The sequence below is a fragment of the Salmo trutta genome, chromosome 40 (assembly GCF_901001165.1).
Source record: "Salmo trutta chromosome 40, fSalTru1.1, whole genome shotgun sequence".
In the NCBI taxonomy this organism is placed as follows: Eukaryota; Metazoa; Chordata; class Actinopteri; order Salmoniformes; family Salmonidae; genus Salmo; species Salmo trutta.
This window is the reverse complement of record NC_042996.1, coordinates 11,909,681-11,930,160: the sequence shown is the minus strand read 5'-3', so window position 1 is coordinate 11,930,160 and position 20,480 is coordinate 11,909,681. Positions and strand designations below refer to the sequence as shown.

General features: G+C 46.2%; 1 protein-coding gene and 1 long non-coding RNA gene across 19 annotated transcripts in view; one reads left to right on the top strand and one right to left on the bottom strand.

Annotated features, from left to right (window-relative positions):
* Nucleotides 1-20,262, top strand: part of LOC115180190 (myosin-binding protein C, slow-type-like) — a 43,859-nt gene extending 23,597 nt beyond the window's left edge. For 11 of the 18 annotated variants that reach the window (XM_029742084.1, XM_029742083.1, XM_029742080.1 and 8 more), the window contains 21 exons: nucleotides 328-336; nucleotides 1,958-2,121; nucleotides 2,304-2,436; nucleotides 8,722-8,730; nucleotides 9,167-9,291; nucleotides 9,444-9,549; nucleotides 9,717-9,883; nucleotides 10,013-10,178; nucleotides 10,412-10,518; nucleotides 10,611-10,747; nucleotides 10,859-11,123; nucleotides 11,206-11,394; nucleotides 12,054-12,188; nucleotides 12,329-12,496; nucleotides 14,119-14,207; nucleotides 14,309-14,504; nucleotides 14,804-14,943; nucleotides 15,108-15,267; nucleotides 15,692-15,828; nucleotides 16,847-17,033; nucleotides 18,986-19,968. In XM_029742084.1, coding sequence (XP_029597944.1) covers nucleotides 328-336; nucleotides 1,958-2,121; nucleotides 2,304-2,436; nucleotides 8,722-8,730; nucleotides 9,167-9,291; nucleotides 9,444-9,549; nucleotides 9,717-9,883; nucleotides 10,013-10,178; nucleotides 10,412-10,518; nucleotides 10,611-10,747; nucleotides 10,859-11,123; nucleotides 11,206-11,394; nucleotides 12,054-12,188; nucleotides 12,329-12,496; nucleotides 14,119-14,207; nucleotides 14,309-14,504; nucleotides 14,804-14,943; nucleotides 15,108-15,267; nucleotides 15,692-15,828; nucleotides 16,847-17,033; nucleotides 18,986-19,086 — 2,890 coding nt within the window. In that variant the 3' untranslated portion in view covers nucleotides 19,087-19,968. Of the gene's footprint in view, nucleotides 1-327; nucleotides 337-1,957; nucleotides 2,122-2,303; nucleotides 2,437-8,721; nucleotides 8,731-9,166; nucleotides 9,292-9,443; nucleotides 9,550-9,716; nucleotides 9,884-10,012; nucleotides 10,179-10,411; nucleotides 10,519-10,610; nucleotides 10,748-10,858; nucleotides 11,124-11,205; nucleotides 11,395-12,053; nucleotides 12,189-12,328; nucleotides 12,497-14,118; nucleotides 14,208-14,308; nucleotides 14,505-14,803; nucleotides 14,944-15,107; nucleotides 15,268-15,691; nucleotides 15,829-16,846; nucleotides 17,034-17,761; nucleotides 17,801-18,985; nucleotides 19,969-20,205 lie in introns of those variants that run through there. The other 7 variants (XM_029742073.1, XM_029742069.1, XM_029742074.1 and 4 more) reach the window with 5 other exon arrangements.
* LOC115180193 (uncharacterized) lies at nucleotides 18,743-20,460 on the bottom strand. The gene is made up of 2 exons (XR_003873041.1): nucleotides 20,340-20,460; nucleotides 18,743-19,942 (listed from the first exon to the last, which is right to left on the bottom strand). It is a non-coding gene; the product is annotated as an uncharacterized LOC115180193 (long non-coding RNA).
* Nucleotides 20,461-20,480: the final 20 nt, after the last annotated feature.

Genomic DNA, 20,480 nt, shown 5'->3' with positions numbered 1-20,480 from the left:
AGTGCAGTATATTAGTTAGTACATAGGTGAACTACCATGTACTGTAAGAGTACATCATTTCATTAATATCAGGTTTTACAGTGAATCACATACAAAGTTACTATCTAGTACACTATCTACTCTCACATATTGATAACTGTATTTTTGAGTTTCTTTTTTCATTTGTAAATACAAATCTACATTTTTTTCTTGGTTCAAACAACAAGACAACAGCATGTTTTTTCAATGTACTGCCAGTACAATAGACCTAGACAGACCGTGACACATCACTGAGGTAAAATTACACATTTATTTGGGCTTGTCTCTTCTTCTTCCCTACACATTCAGAAACCAAAGGTTAGTAGAGAGAATAACCTAGGTAATTAAACGATTAGACCTTACTGCGGGGTAAGTACTATAATCCTGTAGCGTCCCCAGCATGGAATGTAGCTCTAGGATCTGGAACAAGCAAGAGTGTTGGCCTACTGTAGTACGGTAACACTTCATTTACAGCCGACATTCTCAAATGCTCCATTAACAATCAGTAAGGATGGAAATGGACTTTGCGTCATAAAGTCTCTCTGCTGTTTGGGATGACCACTTTTTTGATCAACAGTAGAATTCAATAATACTGTGTTTATGAGGCAAAAGGACTCCCGTTTCAGATCATTAATGATCTGCTAGTGGACCATTTATAAATGATGCTGTGAAATAGTGTTATCGCTACATTGTCATTTTATTTCAACTTAGAAATACAAGGCACATATCACAATGTTTATTTCAGTCTACAGAGTAATTGCCTGAAAATAAACAAGAAGAGAGATGCATAAGAATGAAATAATAATTTCATGCTTTTTTACCTCCAAAGCTTTCCGACATTTGGGAAAATGTCCATGAAAGAACGGACTGATTGAATGATCTTTATTTCGCTGCCTAATGGATCTACTCACGCCCGTGGGCAACATGCTTATTAACCTGGATCTCACAGCTCTAACATCCCCTATGGACGCCTAGCCTTCCATCTCTAACACGGTCAGAGCGTCTCTGAAGTGGTGATGAGTGAACATACTGAGACACAAGGCAAAGGGATGGGCAATGTGAATAGAAAGAGAAGGAATGTAGACTTTATCAGCAGCACATCTTGGAGTAAGATCTCCCTATATTCCTGCACGCAGCACCTAGATCAGTAGTTTTTTCCCAAATTGTTTCATTCTGTTGAGGTGTCATGTTTACCCCCCCCCCCCCCCCCCCCCCCCCTTCCCCAAGGAACAAAAGTAGCCTAATAGCATTTATCCGTTTATGACCTTTTTTGTTATTCATTAATACAGCACTGGTTCAAATTTAGTTTCTCATGCACAATCTCACCCTAAAGGCAAGTAACAATGTCCAGACTAAAAGAACTCGACCCTGGTCAAAACCCCTACCTGAAACATATTCAACTCCCTTGTAATAATCTGATCCCTCTACTTTCCTCAGCAGTAAAACCCTTCCTATAGGATATAATACATATAATAGACTAGCCACCCCCTCTCTCCCGTAACGCCTCATCCTCTCCCCCTGTAACGCCTCATCCAGAGAGGATGTCAGAGGACAGGTACAGGGCTTCAGACCACGCCCATCCCTTTGTGTGACATGTCCTGAGGAACTCTGTAGCGAGAGAGAGAAGGGAGGGAGAGAACATGTGCCTGATATATGGAGAGAGAGAGGGAAGAAGAGAAATTACTATAGAAACACAGCAGATCAGTAGAACAGCAGAGGGAAAACACTCTTGAAAACTAATTCAGTAGGAAGTCCCTATCTATAGTAGATACAAGAGAGTAGTCTTCCTTCAGTGCATTCACTGCCCCTTTTTTAGTACCATCTCCAGAATCTCCTTCCCCACTCAATACCCCCCATAGGGAGCAGTTCCTCAGGACACGTCGCGATAGCCCAGAGCGTGGCCCCAGCCCTCACACCCTCCCCTCGTATCCTGCCCCAGGGAGCCCAAGCAGGATGAGACGCCCGAAGTGGACGTGTGGGAGATCCTGAAGTCGGCCAGACCAGACCAGTACGAGAAGATCGCCTTTGAGTACGGCATAACAGACCTGCGGGGTCTGCTCAAGAGGCTGAAGAAGACCAAGAAAGAGGAGAAGAAGAGTGAAGGTGCTGAATTGAGTGTTTGTCCATGCGACTGTGTATCACTCTTGGGATTATGCTGCACTATGGATTTAGATTGTTAGCTCATAATCAGCTAATCTGTGATTATTCAGGGGAAAGGCACACGTTTCTCTGGTTTTCTATAGGATGCATAACCATTGTCATGGGATATTATCTTTTTTGTAAAGCTTTTGCCAAGAAGTTGGATCCAGCATACCAGGTGGACAAAGGAGGGAAGATCCGCTTAGTGGTGGATCTTGCAGACCCCACAGTAGAGCTGAAATGGTACAAGAACGGCCAGGAGATCCGTCCAACTCCAAAGTACGTCAAGCTTTTTCTTCTTTATTCATGTGTTAGTATTCTATGTTTTTCTCTCTTTCGTCTTCTCACAAATGAAAGGCATTTTTGGGAGTTCCTCTTAAAATGTGTTTCATTCGTGGTTTGGTCCTCATTGCCGGTCCCCCTGGTACTTGTAGTTTTTATCTGTTTCTTGTCACATCGCTCAGCATTGAAAAGCAATGGTTCACATGCTAGTGTTTCTGATGGTCTTGCGGTGTACACAAGCAAGTAAGGACGCATACACCCACACGTGCGCATCAAAACACACATTGTTTTACACCAATAATTGCTTTCACATAATGACACACACATACAGCCCTGTGTGACCCTGTTATGAACAGGGGGTTTCCTCTATTGCCTCAGCCCTTGTCAACCAGGGACAAGTCTGACCCTACATGCCCTTTACACCCATACAGAGCTCCCATTGTGCCCAGACACACACAGCTACAGGACCAGCCCAGATCTCTGCACTGTAAACCATTGCCAGCTGATGCCCAGTGAACAAATAACGTTCTCTCAACACTAATGTGGTGTTGATAACATGCATCTCACCAACGCATCAAGAACGTTATTTGTTTGCTGAGCAGTGCGTGGCGCTGAGCTACATTTGAGTAGAAATGCACTGTTTGATGATTTAAATAATGGTCCTTTGCTATTAACTACAGGTCCTTCTCTGTACAGGGAAATGGCGGTACCTTCTCCACAGGTCTTTAACACTTGGCTTTGTAACAATCAATGGATGATCTATTGTTTTGATAGCTGTGTACCCCACCAATGTTAGCGTACCAATAATATAATATTGTCAGGGCTGGCTCAAGGAAGCAGCAGAGGTAGAGTCAAGCGCAGGAGACAGTCAATTCTTGAACACACTTTAATTCAAGAAAACTGTTATGGTCGTCAGAAAATAGGGACGCAGCCCTTAAATACTTCTGCGGTGATAAAACACAAAAAAACCAACCACAGGCAGAGGGGGGACAAAACACACGTTCCTCAAGCACACAAACCCGACAAGGAACATAATCACGCACAAACACAGACATACTACGCTAAACTAAATACCCCCCCTACTAATAACTAACCCAAAACTGGTGCGTGCCTACCTAGACCTAACCAACAGAAAGTGAAACAAAAAGGATCGATGGCAGCTAGTAGGCCGGCGACGACGACCGCCAAGCCCCGCCCGGTCGAGGGGGGGTGCCACCATCCGTCGGTGTCGTGACAGTACTCCCCCCTGACGCGCGGCTCCCACAGCGCGCCGACGCCGGCCTCGAGGACGCCCTGGAGGGCGAGGCGCAGGGCGATCCGGATGGAGGCTGTGGAACTCCCGGATGAGCGCTGGGTCCAATATGTCCTCCACCGGGACCCAGCACCTCTCCTCCGGGCCGTACCCCTCCCAGTCCACGAGGTACTGCAGGCCCCTCCCCCGGCGTCTGGAGTCCAAGATGGACCGGACTGTATACGCCGGGGGCCCCCCGATGTCCGGGGGGGTGGAGGGACCTCCAGCACCTCATCTTCCTGCAGCGGACCAGCTACCACCGGCCTGAGGAGAGACACATGAAACGAGGGGTTAATACGATAATAAGAAGGAAGTTGTAATCTGTAACACACCTCGTTTATTCTCCTCAGGACTTTAAATGGCCCCACAAACCGCGGACCCAGCTTCCGGCAGGGCAGGCGGAGGGGCAGGTTCCGGGTCGAGAGCCAGACTCTCTCCCCTGGGGTGAACACGGGGGCCTCGCTGCGGCGCCGGTCAGCGCTCGCCTTTTGTCGCTCCCTGGCTCGTTCCAGGGATTCCTGCACAGTGTCCCAGGTCTCCCTTGAGCGCTGAACCCATTCCTCCACCGCAGGGGCCTCCGTCTGGCTCTGATGCCATGGCCCCAGGACCGGCTGATAACCCAACACACATTGGAATGGCGACATGTTGGTAGAGGAGTGGCGCAAAGAGTTCTGAGCCATTTCAGCCCATGGCACGAACCTTGCCCACTCCCCTGGCCGGTCCTGGCAGTAGGACCGCAGAAACCTGCCCACCTCCTGGTTTACCCTTTCCACCTGCCCATTACTTTCGGGGTGAAACCCTGAGGTCAAACTGACCGAAACCCCCAGTCGCTCCATAAACGCCCGCCACACTCGGGACGTGAACTGGGGGCCTCGATCTGAGACGATATCCTCGGGCACCCCGTAGTGCCGGAAGACGTGGGTGAATAAGGCCTCCGCGGTCTGCAGGGCCGTAGGAAGACCGGGTAAAGGAAGCAGACGGCAGGACTTAGAGAACCGGTCCACAACGACCAGGATCGTAGTGTTGCCCTGAGACGGCGGGAGATCGGTCAGGAAATCCACCGCCAGGTGGGACCATGGTCGCTGTGGAACCGGGAGGGGCTGTAATTTCCCTCTAGGCAGATGCCTGGGAGCCTTACTCTGAGCGCACACCGAACAGGAGGAGACATAGTGCCTCACGTCCCTCACCAAGGTGGGTCACCAGTATCTCCCACTAAGACCACACACTGTCCGCTCAACCCCTGGGTGACCCGAGGAGGGAAGCGTGTGCGCCCACCGAATCAAACGATCGCGAACACCGAGCGGAACGTACTTACGACCCACTGGACACTGCGGAGGAGTAGGCTCCGTCCGTAACGCCCGCTCGATGTCCGCGTCCACCTCCCAGACCACCGGTGCCACCAGGCAGGAGGCTGGAAGTATGGGAGTGGGATCGGTGGACCGTTCCTCGGCGTCATGGAGACAGTGCGTCGGCCTTAGTGTTCCGGGAACCTGGGATATACGAGATGTTAAACTGAAATCTAGTAAAGAACATCGCCCACCTGGCTTGACGCGGGTTCAGTCTCCTCGCCGCCCTTATGTACTCCAGATTGCGGTGGTCAGTCCAGATGAGAAAAGGGTGACGCGCCCCCTCAAGCCAATGTCTCCACACCTTCAGGGCTCTGACCACAGCCAACAACTCCCTGTCCCCCACATCATAGTTACGCTCCGCCGGACTCAACTTCCTAGAGAAGAAGGCGCAGGGGCGGAGCTTGGGGGGGGGTGCCCGAGCACTGGGATAGTACGGCTCCTACCCCAGCCTCGGACGCATCCACCTCCACTATGAAGGGCAAAGAGGGGTCCGGATGCGCCAGCACCGGAGCGTCGGTGAACAAAACCTTCAGACGACTAAAGGCCCTGTTCGCCTCCGTGGACCACCGCAACCGCACCGGGCCCCCCTTCATCAGTGAGGTAATGGGAGCCGCCACCTGCCCAAAGCCCCGGATAAACCTCCGGTAGTAATTGGAAAATCCCAAAAACCGCTGCACCTCCTTCACCGTGGTGGGAGTCGGCCAATTACGCACGGCTGAGATGCGGTCACATTCCATCACTACCCCTGATGTGGAAATGCGATACCCCAAGAAAGAGACGGCTGGTTTGGAAAACTCACATTTCTCAGCCTTGACGTATAGGTCATGCTCCATCAGTCGCCCAAGCACTTTACGCACCAGAGACACATGCTCGGCGCGTGTAGCGGAGTAGACCAGAATGTCATCGATGTACACCACTACACCCTGACCGAGCAAGTCCCGGAGAATCTCGTCCACAAAGGATTGGAAGACTGCGGGAGCATTCTTTAACCCATACGGCATGACGAGGTACTCATAATGGCCCGATGTGGTACTAAATGCAGTTTTCCACTCGTCCCCTCCTCGGATACGCACCAGATTATACGCACTCCTGAGATCCAATTTCGTGAAGAAGCGCGCCCCGTGAAATGACTCTATCGCCGATGCGATGAGAGGTAGTGGGTAACTGAAACCCACTGTGATGGCATTTAGACCTCTATAGTCAATGCACGGGCGCAGACCTCCCTCCTTCTTCTTCACAAAAAAGAAGCTCGAGGAGACGGGTGAGTTAGATGGCCGAATGTATCCCTGCCTCAAAGACTCAGTGACGTATGTTTCCATAGCCGCTGTTTCTTCCTGAGACAGGGGATAAACGTGACTACGAGGAAGTGCAGCGCCCACCTGGAGGTTTATCGCACAGTCTCCTCGTCGATGAGGTGGTAATTGGGTCGCCTTCGTTTTACTGAAGGCGATAGCCAAATCGGCATACTCTGAGGGAATGTGCACGGTGGAGACTTGGTCTGGACTCTCCACCGTAGTCGCACCGATGGAAACTCCTATGCACCTGCCCGAGCACTCATTTGACCACCCCTTAAGAGCCCTCTGTCCCCACGAAATCTTAGGGTTGTGAGTGGCTAGCCAGGGAATCCCTAGAACCACTGGAAACGCTGGGGAATCAATGAGGAAAAGACTAATCCGCTCCTCATGACCCCCCCCGCATTACCATGACCAGTGGCACAGTGACCTCCCTGACCAGCCCTGACCCTAGCGGTCGACTATCTAGGGCGTGCACGGGGAAGGGTTGGTCCAACTGGACCAGGGGAATCCCTAACTTAGCCGCGACCCCACGGTCCATAAAACTCCCAGCCGCGCCTGAATCGACTAGCGCCTTAAACCGGGAGTGAGGGGAGAAACAAGGAAAAGACACTGACACATACATGTGACGGACAGGGGGCTCTGGGTGAGGCTGGTGCTGACTCACCTGAGGTGTCAAAGGAGCGCTCTGCCTTCTGGACTCCAGGCCGGCGACAACAACCGTCGAGCCCCGCCCGGTCGAGGGGGGGTGCCACCATCCGTCGGTGTCGTGACAAATATGGCATAGTTTAAGTGTATTGATCTTACCACATTGTTTTATCAACCTATCAATAATGGGAACATATAATGAAAAGTGACTTGTGTTATTTTCTTAGCTCTCTCTGGAAATCATTTGTATAATTAAGTGATAAAGCCCGAGAAGCCAGTGTTTCGAGGATATATTGGCAGGGGTGTTGTGCAAACCGGCTTCGAGGGCATTATCATTTTTATACAACGGATTACCAACATATTCAAATAATGATTGACATATTTTCATTTTCAACGTTATTTTGATGAATGTATCTATACTATTTCATCCTTCCACAAGATAAAGTCCCGACACAAATCTAGTGTTGCTACCCAAGCCGGCTGGTCGTTTGTTCTATTGGTTCAGTTGCCAGAGACTCGACCCAGTCGTTCAGCCTTTTTGTTCTGTATCTATGGATGTGACCCAGTCGTTCATTCTAAACGTTACATTGCCATACTGGCTGGCAACGTTCTTATCCCTTGCTTGCTAGCTAGCCAACTACGGCCAACTTACAGTCACGTCAAACAGTGCAGCCAGAATAACAACAGTAGCTGCATTTGCATTTGTTTAAACTGTTTTCTAGTGACATTTATTCGGACAAAACAATAACACTGAGCTAATGAGGCGCGATTTCGCCTGGCATAGAAAATGTGCTCTCTCTTTAGGACACTGTTGTTCAGAGGAGCTAGCCAACAACAGACTGCAAACCAGCTGCACTTCACTTACATTTCTTTGTATATATCCATAAAAATGATGCCAGCTGATTCATGATTTGGACTGGCTAAGAAACACTCCCTGCCTGTCTGTCTCGTCCCGACTTCCGACACATTCATTACTGTGCAACAGCTGGAGATTGTTTCAATATTCAAATTCAATGTTGCAAATGTCGGAGAGACAGACAGCAAGCCTTATACAAATCTCTGCTGTTAAAAACTAAAATGTTAGTCAAAAATTAATGTGAGATAATGTCTAGATGCTTTTTATAGTGGAGATGAAGTTTATAAAGTGCCTGGTGGGCTGATGAGACAGTGGATTGCGCAGTCAGATGGAACAGAGTAAATAGGCATTTTAACATCATAGATTTAGCCGGTGGTAATTTGTGGAATGGACACCGGCTGGAATTAGACCCACCCGTTGTATAACTACTGTTAATACACATACTTTTGAAAAGTTAATCTCATCACTAAATCTAACATCTGTATTACGCGATGTTACAAGACCTCTATGTACCCTCAAAATGGCAAGTGTGTACTTAGATTCTAAAAAGTGAAGGGTCAATCTCAGGCTACTCTCAGTAGAGGTTGTTCAAAGCCAAGCCAAGTTAAAGCCATCTGGGAGGTTATTGCAGTTTTCTGTTCCCTGGACTCCAGTGGTGTATTTCCCAGGATTCCCTGTAATGAAGATCTCTCTCTCTCATTTTGTTGTAACACTATTGGCTGTTACAGTCCCCTCCTCTATCCTTCTGTCCTATCTGTCTGTCTGTCATGCCATGGTGCTCATCCCTTTCTCTGCTATAACCACTTCCTCCTCTGGCTCCATTCCGGCTCCACTGCTGATCTTAAGTCAAAGGAAGTAAGTCCACCCGTCCTTCATCCCTGACCTCTGGTGTGACCCCAACCCTCTATCTACTCTATTCCTCTGGGTGTGCACTGACAACCCACGCTGATGCATGTTGGGATGTGTTTGTTTGTGAATGGGGGCAGGTCTCTGTATATGAATTTGGCTGTATATCTTCACATTACTATGATTTCAATGACAAAGGTTTTTGATTAATAAGCACAACTTTTTATTCTTAAAATAATCTAATATTAAATAATACATCTATTTCTGCTTTTGGAAGACACAAGTAAGCAAAGGCAACTGTCTGTAGCTCAGTGGATGATATGAAGTCTTGAAATAATTGCCATTCACAAGCATATATGGTATAATATAACTTTCTCACCAAGCACATATTATCACAGTATGTGGAAATCCAGTGATTTGATTGATTGATGCACTTGCTGCATAGGTTTATCTTTGAGCAAAAAGGCACACAGCGGATCCTGGTCATAAACAACTGCGGCCTGAATGATGACGCTGCCTATTCCGTAGCCGCGGGAGAAGAGAAGTGTACAACAGAGCTGTTTGTCAAAGGTACCCCTCTCCATTCCATCATCCTTCTCTCTTCATTTTAATGTCTCTTTGAGGAATAAGTGGGACCAGAATGTGGTCTCTCCACAATTTCACACTCCACTGTTTCTAATTATATTGATGCCTTTTATGATTTGTATCTTACCTTTCTGCAGAGTTACCAGTGAAGATTACTAAAGAGATTGAGGCGGTGAAAACGACAGTGAACGAGAGGATTGAGTTGGAGTGTGAAGTGTCGGAAGAAGGAGCTCAAGTAAAATGGTAGGGCCATGTCCAACTTAGTGTGTGTGTGTGTGTATGTGTTTTTTTCCGTGTGTGTGTGTGTGTGTTTTCCCCTTGTGGCCGTGTGTGTGTGTGTGTGTGTGTGTGTGTGTGTGTGTGTGTGTGTGAGTGCCTCTGAGCCTCTAACCTTTCATCTTCCCCCTCAGGTGTAAGAACGGCGTGGAGGTCCCGACCGGGCCCCGGTCACGCTACCGTGTCAAGTCTGAGGGGCTGAAACACTGGCTAATCATTGACGATGCCTCAAAGGAGGACACTGGAACCTTCTCCCTCATGGCCTCTGGGGGCACTTCCGAAGCCAAAGTCCAGGTTGAATGTGTGTATTTCACTTTCCTCTCTTTTCCTCACACTTTTTCTCTTACTGAGAAACTGTAGATCAACTATATTGATGACTATTTAAAAAAAATGATATCCTCTTATTTCTTTCCATTCTTCCCTTCATCAGTGAAGCCACTGAAGATTATTCAGGATTTGCAGGACATGACAGTGCTTTTGGGCCAGCCACTGAAGATGCACTGTGAGATCTTCCCTGGGAATGTTCCAGGTCGTTGGTACAGGAACGGACAGTTGATCCAGTCCAACGACCGCATCAACATCCTGCAAAGAGCCAAGTACGTCACCTCCCTCCCACTCACCCATCTCCTCAGCCCCGTACCTGTGTTCACGGGGGTTTCATACCTGGTCAAGTCACAGAGGCAAAAATTCTGGGCCCAAATCAGGATTCATCATTAGGCTAATGTAACCTGAGCAAGAAAAACTCTGGGCCTTAGCCCTTCCCTCTGTTGGTTATGCTGTCTTCTCAGGAGCAAGCCTACAATATTCACTTGTTTTCTTGTTTTGACAGGAACCACCGATTAGAAATTGTGAACAGCACCATTCACGATGCCGGGGATTATACCTTTGTGCCAGAGGGATACACTCAGAGCCTCTGTGCCAAAGTTCATATCGTTGGTACAGTCATTTTGATGATACAAAACCATCCGTGGGTTGATAGGAATATTATAGAGCACTTACTTGCTTTCTTCCTTGTCCCATTCCTACAGATCCTCCCAGGGTGCACCTGGAGAGCTTGAACTTCCCTGACAACACGGTGACCATTGTGGCAGGAAATAAACTCCGCGTGGAGATCCCCATCAGTGGAGAACCAGCACCCAGAGTGGTGTGGATGAAGGGAGAGAGGGTGAGTGCTGACCTGGGTCAAAATAGGCTTCATTGTGGTTAACTGTTGTCGGAAGTACAGTATACATACTGAATGTATGGGTACAGTACAATCTACTATTTGCCATCGTAGGTAATCCTTGACTCGGGCCATCGTGTACGAGCTGAAACCTTCTCGGACTACACCAGCCTCACCATTGACATCGCAGAGAAGGAAGACACAGGAAACTACAAGATAGTCCTGCAGAATGAGGCTGGGGAAGCAGGGGCTAGCATCAAAGTCAAGGTGGTGGATATTCCAGACCCTCCTGAAGTTCCCCTAGTCACTGAGGTGGGAGGAGACTGGTGCTCTATGACATGGGAACCCCCGATCTATGACGGAGGCTCTCCCATCTTAGGTAGGTGTGTGTGGGTGGTTTTATGCTAACAAGTTGGATATTCTGGTGTGTGTGTGATATAGAACTATGCTTTTCCCCAAAGGCTACTTCATCGAAAGGAAGAAGAAGCAGAGTTCCAGATGGATGAGGCTGAACTTTGACCTGAACAAAGAGACCACATTTGAGCCTAAAAAGATGATTGAGGGTGTCCCGTACGAGGTGCGCGTCTTTGCTGTGAATGCCATCGGCGTGTCCAAACCCAGCGAGCCATCCAAAGCCTTTGTGCCCCTGGGTGAGTTCTGAGTACGAGATGTTCGCTTGGCAATGTAAATCTTTGTGACAAAGCCAGTGAGGTGACACTTACAGTACAAAGACGTTATTCTCTTATGTAAGCCAATACAGTTTCTCTTGTGGTTATATCATATCACGATAGTGGGAGAAAAATGAAAGAGCCGGTGCTGTGATACTGTGTGATAGTGCAGGCCATTGCGTGGGCTGCCCTTCCCCTTTGCAGCTGTTCCTCTGATACCCCACTATTCCAAGCATTCCGCATTCTGACTGACCTCCACTGGACGTGGCCGGGGCTTTAGGAGATATTAAATATGTCTTTATAATGGCTGCCAAATCATGTAGGGCTTATAGGTTTAGGAGATCAGCCTCCCACAGGGTTCAATAGGAGTTAAACGTGATGCAGAATGTAAGAATAGACGTTAAGAGCCGCCCCTAATGAGATCTGATGAACAGATTGATGGCATACCAGGGTCAGCTAGAGGGGTGTCCCACTCACATGGGCATGGAGGTGTTTCTTAGGTATACTACATTGCATGCGTTATACTGTACTTATGGCAATTGGAGATCCACTTTTGACAAGGCATGAAACATACTACACATGCAAGGAAATGTTTGTGTGAAGTCCAACCGTTGTAACACTCTCACACTGATTGCTCTCAGCTGTGACCAGCGAGCCCACCATGCTGGTGGTGGATGATGTCACAGACACCACGGTGACCATGAAGTGGCGTCCCCCAGAAACCATCGGAGCTGCAGGCTTAGACGGCTACCTGGTGGAGTATTGCATCGAAGGATGTAAGAAGCATTCGATTGACATGCCTATCATCGACGAATAGACATTGTCGTTTATAACTAGAACCCACTTGACTTTTCATGATCAGGAGAAACTCCCGGCCTGTTAATAAGTGTTAAGTCTATGGACATGTTCTCCACAGCTGATGACTGGAGAGTAACCAATAAGGAGCTGACAGAGAAGACTAAGTACACCATCACTGGCCTCCCTCCAGAGGCTAAGATCCTGGTAAGGGTAAGGGCTATCAATGCTGCAGGCGCCAGTACTCCCAGAACACTTCAGCACTCTATCTTGGTCAAAGAGGTCATCGGTGAGTCCTAGCCACTCTCCACTTCTCTTTTTGATGTCTGTATGTATTATTTATTAGCAAGGCTTAAGCAACAGGGCTAGGAACATGACATTTGATACACAAGTCCAAAGAATGAGTGTTCATCAAATATTTACAGAGCCTTTGGAAAGTATACAGACCCCTTGACGTTTTCCACATTTTGTTACGTTACAGCCTTATTCTAAAATGGATTTAAAAAAAATCTAAAATCAGCAATCTATACAGAATACCCCATAATGACAAAGCGAAAACAGGTTTTTAGAAAAATGTGTAAATGTATTAATAAAAAAAAACAAAAAAAAAACTTATTTGCATAAGTATTCAGACCCTTTGCTATGAGACTCGAATTGAGCTCAGGTGCATCCTGTTTCCATTGATCATCCTTGAGTTGTTTCTACAACTTGATTGGAGTCCACCTGTGGTAAATTCAATTGATTGGACATGATTTGGAAAGGCACACACCTGCCTATATAAGGTCCCACAGTTGAGACTGCATGTCAGAGCAAAAACCAAGCCATGAGGTCAAATGAATTGTCCGTAGAGCTCCGAGACAGGATTGTATAAAGGCACAGATCTGGGGAAGGGTACCAAAACATTTCTGCAGCATTGAAGGTCCCCAAGAACACAGTGGCCTCCATCGTTCTTAAATGGAAGAAGTTTTTCCTAGAGCTTTTCCTAAAGCTGGCCGCCCGGCCAAACTGAGAAATCGGGGGAGAAGGGCCTTGGTCAGGGAGGTTACCAAGAACCCGATGGTCACTGTGACAGAGCTGTAGAGTTCCTCTGTGGAGATGGGAGAACCTTCCAGAAGGACAACCATCTCTGCAGCACTCCACAAATCAGGACTTTATGGTAAAGTGTCCAGACGGAAGCCACTACTCAGTAAAAAGCACATAACAGCCCACTCGGAGTTTGCCAAGAGGCACTTCGAGGAAACCTGGCACCATCCCTACGGTGAAGCATGGTGGCGGCAGCATCATGCTGTGGGGATGTTTTTCAGCAGCAGGGACTGGGAGACTAGTCAGGATCAAGGGAAAGATGAACAGAGCAAAGTACAGAGAGATCCTTGATGAAAACCTGCTCCAGAGCGCACAGGACCTCAGACTGGGGCAAAATGTCACCTTCCAACAGGACAACAACCTGAAAATAGCTGTGCAGCAAAGTTTCCCATCCAAACTGACAGAGCTTGAGAGGATTTGCAGAGAAGAATGGGCGAAACTCCCCAAATACAGATGTTCCAAGCTTGTAGTGTCATTCCCAAGAAGACTCAATGCTGTAATCGCTGCAAAAGATGCTTCAACAAAGTACTGAGTAAAGGGTCTGAATACTTATGTAAATGTGATATTTCAGTTATTTTTTAAAATAAATGATCAAAAAATTCTAAAACCTGTTTTTTCTTTGTCATTATGGGGTATTGTGTGTAGATTGAGGATAAAAAAAAGTTTTTATCAATTTTAGAATAAGGCTGTAACGTAACAAAATATGGAAAGTCAATGGGTCTGAATACTTTCCGAAGGCACTGTAGATAAAAAAATAAATAAAAAAGGATTACATTTTTTTTACGGAACTCACATTACATCCACTTATCTGACCTGCCCTCTTCCCAGAACCACCTAAGATCCGCATCCCCCGTCACTTGAAGCAGACGTACACTCGTAAAGTCGGAGAAGCCGTCAATCTCGTTATTCCATTCATGGTAAGGCAATAACAGAAAATGGCTCAACTACCTTCAGTGAAAGCCCTTTAGTAAATAATATTTAGTTAGATTCACGCTCCTATGCAATATGTGACATGTAGGGCAAGCCCAGGCCAAAGGTGAGCTGGCTGAAGGAGGGCCAGACGGTGGATCCCACGCAAGTCACTATCCGCAACACAGACTGTGACAGCATCATCTTCATCCGCAAAGCAGAGAGGAAGCACTCTGGGAAGTACGATATGAAGGTGGAGGTGGAGAACCACGTGGACACGGCCATCATAGACATCCAGATAGTAGGTGAGTCAAGGGACACTGACAGGAAGGATATCCTCATCTCACAGTTAAAGTTGTTTAGGCATAGAACCATTAAGTATTTGTATCGGCCATTTTTACAGATTGAATCAAACAGGAAGTAGAAGAAAAAAATACTATAAGAGGGAAAGATCTCATAGTAAAGAGTTGATCGAGCTGAATGTTTTTAGCTTTGTTCTGCCCTTTATTCCCTACCAAATTTTTCACAGCAGCTAATGTGTAGCACATGCAAATAAGACCCATACTGATGTTAATGATGTTAACGGATTAATCTCTCCACTCAGACCTCCCAGGGCCTCCACAGTGTGTGAAGATAGATGAGGTCTGGGGGGGAAACGTGGCTCTGGACTGGACCCCTCCAAAGGACAATGGCAACGCCGCCATTACAGGCTACACCATCCAGAAAGCAGACAAGAAGACCATGGTATGAGTCTGCTGAATGCATCACTTGGTACTTATTATATGGAATCAGTATGAGGGAGAGATTTTTACAGGAAAAGTACCTCTGTATGCATATGGAATTCAAGTGTATGTGCTACTCAATGTGATCCCCAGCATGTTTAAACTAATCTGCTCTCTGTGGGACAGGAGTGGTACACGTGTATTGAGCACTACCACCGCACCTGCATCACCATCACAGAGCTGGTGGTGGGGAACGAGTACTTCTTCAGAATCTACTCTGAGAACATGGTGGGTCTGAGCGAGGGTGCCACCCAGACCAAGGACAGCGCCCTCATCGTTAAAGAAGGTATGTGTGAGCTCCTCTGTGGGGGGGATACCATATAGAGAGCAATGAAAAACATGACCAGTATGTCATCCCCCTCTACTTTCTAATATTATGGACCAACTCATTCAAAAAGCAGATGGACATGAACCTCAGTCACTTCTTTTTTCGTTTTCTTCTTTGTCTTTTGTCACAAGGTAACGATACATAGTGATAAAATATTCATTTTTACAGAATTGGACCAGTTGCTTTCATTCAGAGATGGCTTATACACTACATATCATGTTTCATTGCACTGTTAATGCGGATGTTGCTGTCGCTGACCGCAGATGATGAATTAAAATACTGTCTCTCCTTCAATCATGATCACAAGGGAAATTCCCCCATGATACAGCTCAGCGCCTGTATCATGTACAACCCCATTCTTCCTCCCTTCCTTCCTCTGCAGGCATGCAACTGAAGAACCCTGAGTACATTGACCACGACTTCAAAGAGCCTCCCAAGTTCACCCAGCCCCTCATCAACACCTTCGCCATCGCTGGCTACAACGCCACCCTCAACTGCAGCGTCCGCGCCAACCCACGGGTAGGTGTAGCCCGGGTCCCAGATCTGTTTGTGCTGTCTTGCCAACTCCATTACAGCAATTGGAGTTGGCAAGACGACACAAACAGATCTGGGACTCAGGCTAGGGTAGGTGTGTATGACTGTACTTAGACAGTGCCTACGCCAACCCTCTGGGAATGTTCTGTCCAACTAAACTCCTGGACATGGTTGTGGTATCATTGCTGCTGATGTTCAGTCCTGCCTATTAATTAGTAATTGATTTAGACATGGGAAACCAAGTATGTCTTCTCTATTGACTCTGGCCAATCAATGGCATGAATTGATGAATTAGGAGTCAAACCTAAAGACTGTGCAGCCCTGAGGCTGGGACATCCATGCCCTGGCCTAGTGGGTCATCTTAGGCCTTTAGTCAACCTGTTCCCCATACCCCTCCAGCCTGTTCCCCATACCCCTCCAGCTTGTTCCCCATACCCCTCCAGGATGGACCAGGTTCAAATTGTCCAGGCCCCCAGCTGTATGCTGAAAGCTTTACACCTGCAGCCTGCTCTTTCTGCCCGCCTCTCAATCACGGCAGCCTTTACACCTGACAGCTATCCTCTCTCTAACAATACATCTCTAGTCAGCTGCCTGAAGTTTTTTGTTGAGAGGTTTAAAAAATGGCTTAAATTAACAGACCATGGGCACTATGTAAATATAAGGGTTTATCTGATTAATGCACTCTTGGTTATAAGATATGACTGTTCATAACCTAATCTGAACAGTGTATCTCTAACTTGAACAATGTATTGGCCCTCTCACTGAGAAAATAGTACAAATCCACAGACCAGTAAAACATTGCAATGTATTTGAATGCTTTTGAAATAATGTACTACAACATATTGAGTTGACAAATGTTTTAATGATACAGTGGCGATGCCTTTTATACTACTTGATAAACATTATGGGGAGTAACTTGCAAAACATCCCTGACTTAATTGAGTATTGATATTTTAGAGGCTTCTCTAGGAAACGGAATAACCTTCTCTGTTTTTGACTTCAGCCCAAAGTGATTTGGATGAAGAATAAGATAGCCATCATTGACGACCCGCGCTACCGCATGTTTAGCAACCAAGGGGTCTGCACCCTGGAGATCCGGAAACCCAGCCCCTACGACGGGGGCATGTACTCCTGCAAGGCCATTAATGACCTGGGTGATGCACTAGTGGAGTGTAAGCTGGAGGTTAAAGGTCAGTTTGGGCTGTAGGGGTACCTGGTGACCTGCGGTGTATGTTATCCACATGTGTACAGTATTAGGTGTCTAGACTCTTTGGTGACGTAGATCAGAACATAGTTTGTTTCAGTGACTACACCACCAAAGGCCCGTCCGTATCAACTGTGGTCCTGAAGTATCCGTTGTACATATATCGTATATGATATATGCTTATATTGTCATATACAATATCCAGGGGGTTGTCATTACATCACCCCTGCTACTCCAATGAGTAACAACGTATTACATCACGTGGATGAACTCAATCTATGCATTTCCTTCTCATTTCAGACCATTTTAAACATGTTCAACTAGTTACAGGTGTTCATACAAGACTTCAGTAATGTCACTTGTGTTCATCCGACTACCACTGTTGAATTTCCTACCACAACTTCAACGTCAAATGTAGCATGCTTCACCAATACAGCATGGTCCAATTCTTCCTAAGGCATCATCACACATCAACACCTCATAACTCAAACACACACCAATACGTATTGTTCTAGATGTAGTTCCCTTGTTCGATGAATACTATCTTGTGGCTCCATGTTTTAATGTTTCCCCTCAACAGATGGTGATGTTCCTTCAATTCCGTGTTTAACTCCTCATATAAAATGAGTTCAATAACTGACCAGTATTCCCTGGAGAACACATAACTCACCATGTAAACATTTGGATAACCCCTCTTCTCTTCTCTCCCCCCAGTCCCCACTCAGGAATAGTGAATGTATGTTCTCATCCAAGGTAAGCTTTCATATGGTTTTGGCATATGAAGCTTATGTCATTCATTCTGCATCTGTTAAATGCCAATAATACAGCTTTTCTCAGCAGTACTAGGTAGTCTATTTACGTTCACACTGACCCGTCTGAAAGAGTACCAAGGGAAGGAATGCAAGAGTACAGGGCTTGCCTGCTTTAGTCAAAATGGATGTGTGTTATGTACAGTAACATAATAGATTGTGTATGTGGCTCTAGACACTGTATGGGCAGTGTTCATTGGAGCCAGTTACTTTCCAATAACACTCTAGGGTTGCTGTCTAGGGTGGCTGTCTAAAGTCAAGCGTACCCCTAACATTTCAGAAGTCTATTTTAACGGTTGGTGTGACGTGACTGCTTGTATGACCTGTGTTTCCCTGGTAACCGTGTCTGTTCCTCATCTAACATATGCCACACAAAAAAAGGTGAGTAACCTTCAAAGTACTGCAAATGGTCTGATCTTGACATCAGAGTAAATACCAACATCTGCAGAGCATGTCTCTTTGTTGAAAATTAAAGGTTGACATTATGCTTACATTATTTTCCAGAAGTCGTTTCTCCAGGATGGTGTCCTGTACATAAGTGTTATGATATTTACTGGGGTGATAAGATACAATTCATCGATAGATCACTTTCTGCTGGTTAATACATAGATGATATATCTATAGTAGTCCTATATTTGACACAATAGGGTTATTATCATTTGTGTCAATGCACCATCTATTATGTACTAGAGAAGGCAAAATCCAGTAAATGTTCCTGAGCTTCTTGGTGCATTTTGGGCACATTTTGGGCCTACTTAGTGAATGGCCATGTCATGGCTCCTATAGCTCTGCCTTTGTAAGCCTCTCTGTTAAAGATTTACTCACAGACTCAAAAGTGACGTATTGCACCTGTCCTTTACTGACACTTTCTCTATTTTCTCTCCTCTCACTGCTGTCCACTTTGGTATCTCTTCTTTTTTGTACTGTATGGTGTCTCTCTTCTGTTTCTTTGTTGCAGACTCACCCTCTTTTCTCTGTTTCAGTGTCTGTTTCGATGTTGCACACTGACCCTCTGCTATTTTCCTGTTGGACTCTTCTCTCTGTTAAAGATTGATAGTCTTCGCTCTCTCTTTCACTTTCTCTCTATACCTCCTAACAACAAATTGAGTGTCTCTCCTTTCTCCCCCAGGGGGCTTTACCTTCTCTGAGCTCATGCAGCGTGGAGTGCCTTTACACCTGATCGATAAGTACATGAGCGAGACCAAGGTCGTGGAGCAGCCAGAGAAGTAGTCGGACTGAGCAACCGCTGCCCGGAAACCTGTCGTCACACCACTAGTGATCTGCCTCTCACCAGCAGTCGAGGGAGGGGCTGGAGGGGGAGGGAGGGATGTACTGGACTTTGGCATGGCATGCTGTGTGCGGGTATGGAGCTAGTTACCATAGAAGAAGCCAATTCATCACCAGCTTTGAGTCATCTCCTAGTATTCAAAAGGCTCTGTTTAAGCTCAGTTGCATGTTGGCAGTGTTTTGGCTGTAGCTTTTTATTTTAGATGAGTAGTGCGGGAAATGTATAGTAGGACGAACTGTAATTTCCACCTATGTGGACATGTTTTGTCTCTGTTGGGATTGGGAACTGTGTTTGGGGGAGGGAGCTAATGTTGAAATGTATAAACAATATGGCTTGATGTCTGTAATGCAATGTCTTGTGATTAAAGATTGAACTTCAAAAGATACAAATATTAAAAAATTTCTGATCAGGTGATTTGCAAGAGAATTGACAGTATTTCATCAGTCCCTTTAACATGCTTCACATTAGGATTTTCTGATTTCATTTTCTGTTCTTGGAGTATGAAAAGTATAGTTGTCAGACTACATTGATGATGGCGCCGACAGAGATGGTCGCCTCGCTTCGCGTTCTTACAAGCATTTCGCTACACTCGCTTTAACATCTGCTAACCACGTGAATGTGCCCAATAAAATGTGATTAGATTTGGGCTTTCAACCAGACAGTTATCCATCCTTTTATTTAAGCCTTACACTGCATGACACTGCTTTCTGTGCCCCTAATGTACTTCAGGCTTGAGTATATTCCTAGCTGTCAGGCCATCTACGCATGCTTTCATCTTCAATTTTTGGTTTATGACTCCTGGAATAAAAGAAAAACATGTAACATATCATTCTGTATGTGTAAATAATTTCAGGAATTTTTTTTCAATACATAATAGGAACAAATGACTGTATTAAGATGCTTAAAGAACACGCCACATTAACTTCAGAGTGCACTCGGGAACTTAGAAATGTTGGACTCTTACCATCTTCTTCTGTTAAAGATTAATAGTCTTCGCTCTCTCTTTCACTTTCTATCTATACCTCCTAACAACAAATTGAGTGTCTCTCCTTTCTCCCCCCGGGGGCTTTACCTTCTCTGAGCTCATGCAGCGTGAAATTACAGTATTAAGATGCTTAAAGAACACGCCCTATTAACTTCAGAGTGCACTCAGAAATGTTGCAACTACAGAATAACATTTTACAATGTTACTTACGTCCAATGGAGCTATGAACTGCAGAAACCTACTGCAGTTGTAGTTCACAGCTCCTAGCGGTCAAATGACTACATTTCATTTGAAATTCCCGGCCTCATTCCCTTCCGGAGACTTGCTTCCTGCTGAAACGCAATTCTCAAT